This window comes from Cibotium barometz, chromosome 9 (genome assembly GCF_041138505.1).
Source record: "Cibotium barometz isolate CiBa-2024 chromosome 9, ASM4113850v1, whole genome shotgun sequence".
NCBI lineage: Eukaryota > Viridiplantae > Streptophyta > Polypodiopsida > Cyatheales > Cibotiaceae > Cibotium > Cibotium barometz.
The window spans coordinates 16,461,907-16,469,120 of record NC_141054.1 but is presented as its reverse complement, the minus strand read 5'-3'; the positions used below and the strand labels follow the sequence as shown (position 1 = coordinate 16,469,120).

At 39.5% G+C, this 7,214-nt stretch overlaps 1 protein-coding gene across 1 annotated transcript; it reads right to left on the bottom strand.

Moving 5' to 3' along the window:
* Positions 1–4,768: 4,768 nt before the first annotated feature.
* Positions 4,769–5,356, bottom strand: LOC147635298 (O-methyltransferase 1-like). The gene is made up of 2 exons (XM_086802250.1): positions 5,266–5,356; positions 4,769–5,145 (listed from the first exon to the last, which is right to left on the bottom strand). Exons 1-2 carry the CDS (start codon positions 5,354–5,356, stop codon positions 4,769–4,771), a joined length of 468 nt encoding a protein of 155 aa, XP_086658376.1.
* Positions 5,357–7,214: the final 1,858 nt, after the last annotated feature.

Sequence of the window (7,214 nt, the reverse complement as noted above, 5' to 3'; positions counted from 1 at the left end):
TAAGATGAAGAGTTGACTGAGTACAAGGTTTATTAGTTAAAAATTATGAGATATTATTTAAAAAATGAGATATTTTAGAATAATGATGCATTTTTGACACCTTAGTAAGGAAAGGGGGACTCTTGATGTAGATGCCTATTTTACATGTATGGAAGGGTTTTTAATTCAAAAAAATTGTGATATATTTATCTCTCCTCTCTCCTCGATCAAACCAAATAAAAAAGAGAGCCAAACTGGTCCAAATCTTGTTCTCCAAATTGAGTCAAACTGAACCTGGAAAATACTAGAACTTAGTTGGACTTGGTTAGTGGCCTCCCTCATCTATAAATAGACCCTCATTCATTTGTAAAAAAATATTGGAGCTATACCATGCTAGTATTATATTAAAATAATCATATTTTCTATTATCCCTTAAATTTTCCTCTCTTGGGAGCTTGGAGCTCTCTCTCTCTCTCTACAACAACTCTTGGAGTTTCTCTTCTCCTCTTGGTGGACCAATTGATTGGTTGGGGGCTTCACTGTGCTAACAGAGAATCAAGCCAAACTTGAAGGTAAAATCAAATTTTATGATTTTTTCCCAATTTATCTCAATGACTTTCTTCTTCTCAATCCCTCTCAAGCGTGAGAAGCTTTCTAAATGAATGTTTTAATTCAAATCAAGCTTTCCCTTAAAGTCTTAATGCTTAATTAAAAGAAAGTTAATCTTTTTGCTTATTTATAATGCTTTCTTTTTGTAAATCTCTCTCTCTAAAAGAATAGCCATCTTTATGGCTAAATCCTTGAAAAAGGATGCTTCTCAATGATAGTCTCTTAAACGAGAACATGTGAACATGTTAATAACATATGTTAATAACACAAAAAATCTTGTGATCACATGTTATACTCACAAAGCTTTCACAAGGGCCTAAAAAAATTATCTTTGTCGGGCATAAAATATCTTCTTAGGTGGCCACTGACCTGCTATTATGTGCAGATGGTAGCATGAGAACATGTGAATAGCTTATTCCCATGTGTAGCCAAGCTTTTAAGGGGTTCCTAAATGGCAAGTGACCTGTTATTTTGTGAACGGTAACATGAGAACATGTGAATAACTTGTTCACATGTGTTATTATCACAAAAAATCTTGTGATCACGTGAATATTAAATCCCTGTTGATAAGCTATAGATTAAGAAAATGGTATTTTTATGATTTTGTGTTAACAAAATAATGGTTAATTGTCCCAACTCAGTTAGTGTAGTGGTTAAAGATTGTGACTTGTAACCTCTAGGTTATGAGTTCAAGTCCCACTAGGCTCTCTCATATTATAAAGGGACACCTATGCTCGCTTGATGTGTTTGGTTGCTCGGGCTCTTGCCCCTTGAACACTCGAGTGACTAGGAGGATCCATACGAGACCCCTCCGCTATTCCAGCGCTCGACTCATGGCGATGGTCATGGGGGATGCCTTATTCGTGGCTCTTGCCCGATGGTGCGTGGCCCTTGCCCGACCATGATAATTGGCTAATTGTTGGAAGGGGAAATCGGCTCCACCCACTTGAGTGGGCCCCGGGTGTGTACGAGAAAAAAATAATGGTTAATTCTCTTAGATTATTTATAAGTAGTTAAAAACTACTTTGATTGATTCTAAATGAGAAATAGATTATCCTATCAATTTGGGAAAAGAGAAATAATGGAATTAGCTTAATCTAGTGGGATAATTATAATTAAGTTTATGATTATGGTTAAAATTATGATTTAAATTTATAGTTTGATTTTAAGCATAAAAGAGGAACTACTATCATATTTTCATTACAAGATTTTTGTTCTTTAGACAAAAATTGAGAATTATGGTAAAATTTTCAGAAAATAATACATATCTTATTTTATGCATAATTCTAAAAGAGGACTTTCTACCATATTCTAGGATTGGACATCCTATGCAAAAAGAATAATTTTCATCACGTTCATTAGAATTTTTTTTTTGTAATTATGCATAATTAATTGATTATGAGAAAAGAGTAAATTTTGGTAAATTTTTTTTTATAAAAAAAGAGAAATTCCCATGATATTGAGATCTAAGTAATTAAATGGTAAAAAAGGAATTTTTGGCATAATTCAAATTATGAGTATTTATCAAAAAAGATAAATTTAGGAATTTTGGGAATTATTCGAGTCCCATTTCTTATAGGATTGGTTGGAAACTTGGTATTTTTGTGTAGTTTGAGCTAACATCTATTTGTTGGTGCACTCTTTGTGCCATTAGATTATATCTTGACACAACTATTTGGCGTATTTGTTTGTAGTTGTATATATGTCAATGCAACAATATTGGAAGAACAAGGGAAACATGACACTAAACTTAATTGAGATTATACAACACCTTTCATATGAAGAAGATAATGTTAAATACTATCTCCACTTTGAGACATTGAAGTAAAAACATGGGCTTTATTTAATTTGCCAAAAGAATTCTAAATATCACTTAAAAAGGAACCATGGCCTTAACTGGTTGATTAAAGCCATGATAAAAAAAGGTGAAATGAATGGTATTACCCTCCCTAATGGACAACAACTATGCACTCAAATGTTTTTGCTGATGACACAAATGCAATGGTTGCTCTAACAATGAGTATAGTATAAGGTGCTTCAGGGAATGCCTGGATATTTATTATTGGAGAGCCTCAAGTTTTGTAATTAACCACAAAAAATAGGCATTAGAACTCTTATTGAAAAACCTTCAGATTGGCTGATTGAAGTAGGTTGTAACACCTTGGAAGATGGTGTGAATGGTATTACCCTCCCTAATGGACAACAACTATGCACTCAAATGTTTTTGCTGATGACACAAATGCAATGGTTGCTCTAACAATGAGTATAGTATAAGGTGCTTCAGGGAATGCCTGGATATTTATTATTGCAGAGCCTCAAGTTTTGTAATTAACCACAAAAAATAGGCATTAGAACTCTTATTGAAAAACCTTCAGATTGGCTGATTGAAGCAGGTTGTAACACCTTGGAGGATGGTGTGATTTTCAAATTTCTAGGCATTCTAATGGGATTCAAATTCAGTCTAAAATAAAGGTGGCAATGGGTGTGAGTTGAAGGTAAAATCACTAGATGGCAGAAAATGTAGCTTATTCTTGAAGACAAAAAGATGATTATCAACCATTTCATTATCCCCTATGTGATCTACTTCCGATGTTGTTTGGAGACCCCCAGATGTTGATTTAGGGAAATTCATTAGGTTGTGTAGAAACTTCCTATGGGGGAGATGATTGGAATAAAAAATCCATAAAGTTAGATGGGACTAGTGCCTTTTGGAAACTGGCAAAGGGGGTCTTGGACTCAAATATGTGACCAACTTAGCTGATAAAATGGCACCTAAATGGATCCTAAGAAGTTTATACACCCTTTTAAAGCATGGACATGGCTGATCCAATAGGAACACCAACCAGTTCCAACTCAAAGTATTTTCAAATGGAAGAATCTTCTCCCCCTTACAATTATGGCAAGCAACTTCCATATTAAGCTTGCACAAAGACAACTAGTCTCCTCCCTTTGGTCTGCTTGGAATGCTGTAAAGGGTGACTTTGTCCTATCTGAGAAACCTAGTAACACCTGGGGCCTCCATGGTACAGATTCTCTGTGGCGGCCATGCCTTCCCCTAACCCCAATTGATGGAAAATCAGGCTGAGAGTGCTCTTAGGATGCATAAGAAAGACATTTGTAGTCAGTAGGATATATGGGATAGTTATAACAATGCTTGGCTTTCCATAATAGAACAGATTAGGACCTACAATGTATCCAATGTTGAGTTAGATCTTATTGGAGAGAGAGTCAACTTGTGGAGTGACACAAACGTCTACTCTCAATCAGAGATCTTCCACACCCCAAAGCATTCTAGTGGAAGGATGAGATTAGCCTGTTCTCCATACCTGCCAAACAGAGGTCTCCCCTGTCTTCTAAACTAAACAAGAGATGGAGCATCTTTTTGGACAGATCTCAATGGTACTTCCTTTTTGGTAAGCTATGGAATAAATACTTGGAGGCAAAAAAAACTTGCTTGGCGTGGCTGATTATGCACAGAGCTATCTCGACCCATCAGAAGGCCTGCAGAATAAATATCAAGGATGGAAAATGTAATAGATGTCATGAAATGGAGGGTGATCTGCACATCTTCATCCATTGTCCTCTTGCCAAAGATTTCTTTAAAGCCTTGGAAAATGCATTTAGGATTGGAATGGCCACTCCTTAGGCTGGTAAAACCTGATTCTAGGAGAAAGCATTGGGTGTTCTTTGGAATTATGGGCTGTGTTGAGATCTGAAATGCTATGGTGCCTATGGTTAAATAGACTTGACTTCATTTATAACATCAACCCTACTAACCATGTCTAGAGAACTTGATTCATGCAGGTGAAAGATGCGCACAGAGGAGAATGAAAGATGTAGGGGGATAAAAACCTTCATGAAAATAGCATCAACTTGGGGGATGCTCACGAACATGTCTCCTCCTACATGCTCCACGCCTGTTTAATGGGAGATCAGCGACTAATGGATCTCATGACTAAATTTCAAGAAGTTATTATTTGAAGAACTCAAATTAGGTAAGCACAAAAATTAAAACCTGAAAGTAAAACATTATTATTAATGACTAATTCAATATTGGAAGAACCTTAAAAGGCTAGCAAACCATAGTAAAACCTGAAAGTAAAGAATTATTTTATTAATGACTAATTCAATATTGGAAGAACCTTAAAAGGTTAGCAAAGCATAGTAATTAAATTGAGGCCTAGAGCTCTTGACCATGATACTCGGGTGTAGCTGCAATCACATGAGGCTGATCGAAATTGATGCCTTTAATGTGAGGGTGCTTAGAGATAATCATGCTTAAGCAAGATCCAGATCTGCCACCCATGTCTACAAGGCTATTCACACCATCAAAGCCATGGTAGGACGTCTGAAGCAGTGCGTGCATGAGAAACTTTGAATGGTGTGCCATTGCACGGTTGACGAGATCATGTAATCTCACATCTTGTTGGCCATAGAGGAAAATATATTTGTTGTCGGCTTCCGTGAAAGGGATTCTACCATCAAGGACTGCCTCTTTCAAGAGATCATGCCAAGTTTGCTCTAGGTAAATTTCGGGGTGCCTATGTATGTGGCACCCTGTGGGCCCCAGCATGAGCGATCACCTAGCCGGTGAAACTGCCTTGGTCTAGACAGTGGCACAAAAGAGTTTTGAACACACATCCGTCTGTCGATGAATTTGCTGGGATTCAAACCCACCACGGGAGGCGAAGCTCCTATCCACTACACCGCGTGCACACTTGTGATATACAGACATGGCCATAACACAAACGGGCCCATCACCAGCCATTGGCCGGGTGACCGAGCCCGTGGGGTGCCACGTATGCAGGCACCCCGAAATCTAACGTGAGCTGCCAAGTTTGCATTAACACCTCATCTTGTAACAGGAGCAACAGTGGAGCTAGGGATGTGCCCCCACCTTCGTTCATCACAAAATACTTGCTCATTGAGTTGAGCTCGGTTGTAGGTAGATTTCGGGGTGCCTGTGTACGTGGCACCCCGTGGGCCCGGTCACCCCTGGTCAATGGCCAGTGACGAGCCCATTTCTAGACATATGTCCATAAGGTGTTATGGACATGTGTTTATATCACAAGTGTGCGCCCAGTGTAGTGGATAGGAGCTTTGCCTCCCTTGTCAGGGACCTGGGTTCAAATCACAGCAAACGCACCGACATATGGATGTGTGTTCATAACTCTTTTGCACCGTTGTCTGCACACCAAGGCGGTCACCGGATAGGGGACTCCTCATGCTGGGGCCCGTGGGGTGCCACATACACAGGCACCTAGAAATCTACCTAGCTGCGTTGAGCCCATACTTGCTTACAGCCTTGCCATATTGATCAACGCTTGTTTCTAGAGATGATGATGCTGTGAGAACTCCATGGCTTGCCAGTAGCCTTAGAATGCGATCTGGTGAGATTGCAGCCTTTGCACGATATCGGAGGCGAGACTGCAGAATCATTGATGATGATGCTAGACATTATTTGGGATGCTGATAATCCTTGTGATCCTTCTTCTGCACCATTCTTGGCCAGTATCTCCATCACATTCAAGTCTATTGCAACTTTTAAGGCCGCCATGGGCAAGGAACACATCGAGCTCAGCTCAATAACTTGTAACCATGCTGGATCTTCAACTTCATCTTGAGATTTTTGAGCCACACCGCTCGTCTCGCCCATTGTGTGTGTGCGCGGGGGTGCAGGGTGGGTTTAGCAATGAGAGCTTGGGTGAACGCAAAGAGGATTGACTGGTTGTATGATTCTTATGAAATCACACTGCACGGTGGGTTGCCTTTCACCAATGGGACCTTTTTTTCCATCCAAACCCTACGAACCTACATCTCTTTCGTACTATGTCCAATACCCCAATTGGTGAGACCAGCTACCAAGAAAAGAACTCCAATGGCTAGAGGGTGATGCGCGGTAATGGTCAGCCACAATCCCCCTGCTATTCAATCCCCTACAGAAGGTTAAAAAATTGGAGTATTCTGACCAGTCAAGAATAAAAAATGAGATCAATCGTTCTGTAAAACTAGGATTCGTTTGAGCCAAAGATCACAATTAAGAATAGGTTCATGAGGAAGGGGTATTTCTTTGGGGTCAACTCCTGCATCTAATAGTTGGTTAATTGGTAGCGGAAAGTGTATCTAATGTCCCACCCATGCTAGCGAACCCAACCCCAAGAGACCGGCTAAATGGTGATTCAACATGGATTCTACATTTTGGAACTAGGCCAATTTTGGAGCAGCCTTGTGGTAATGAAACCAACCAGCAAAGAACATTAATCTTGTAATTATTAAAGCACCGATGGCTGTGCAATAGAGATGTACTTCACTAGTTATTCTAGAAGCTTGCCCAAAATTTGAAAGAATCCAAATTTTATTTGTACTCCTTGAAACCCCCCGCCCACATCCCCATTAAGTATCTCTTGACCCACTATTGGCCAAACCATGAGCACTAGCTTAACATGAGTAGGGTTGTTAAACCTAACATACTACCTTACACACAAGAGAGAAAGAGAAGAGAAGAGAGACAACATGCAAGGGTCGAGTCCGGAGAGTTGCACTTAGCCAACCCTAATGAGGGTTAACATCTTGATGTCAAGCCGCTAGGGGCTCACTCCACCTCTTCTTTTGTCACCCAAGAAGAG

Bases quoted from the DNA above. Each gene is read 5' to 3' on its own strand.
- LOC147635298 (XM_086802250.1), bottom strand. From the start codon at position 5,356: ATGGCTGGTGATGGGCCCGTTTGTGTTATGGCCATGTCTGTATATCAC. The intron at 5,146-5,265 runs GTGGGTTTGAAT...TGGGGCCCACAG, and splicing joins TAGGAGCTTCGCCTCCCGTG to GGTGCCACATACATAGGCAC.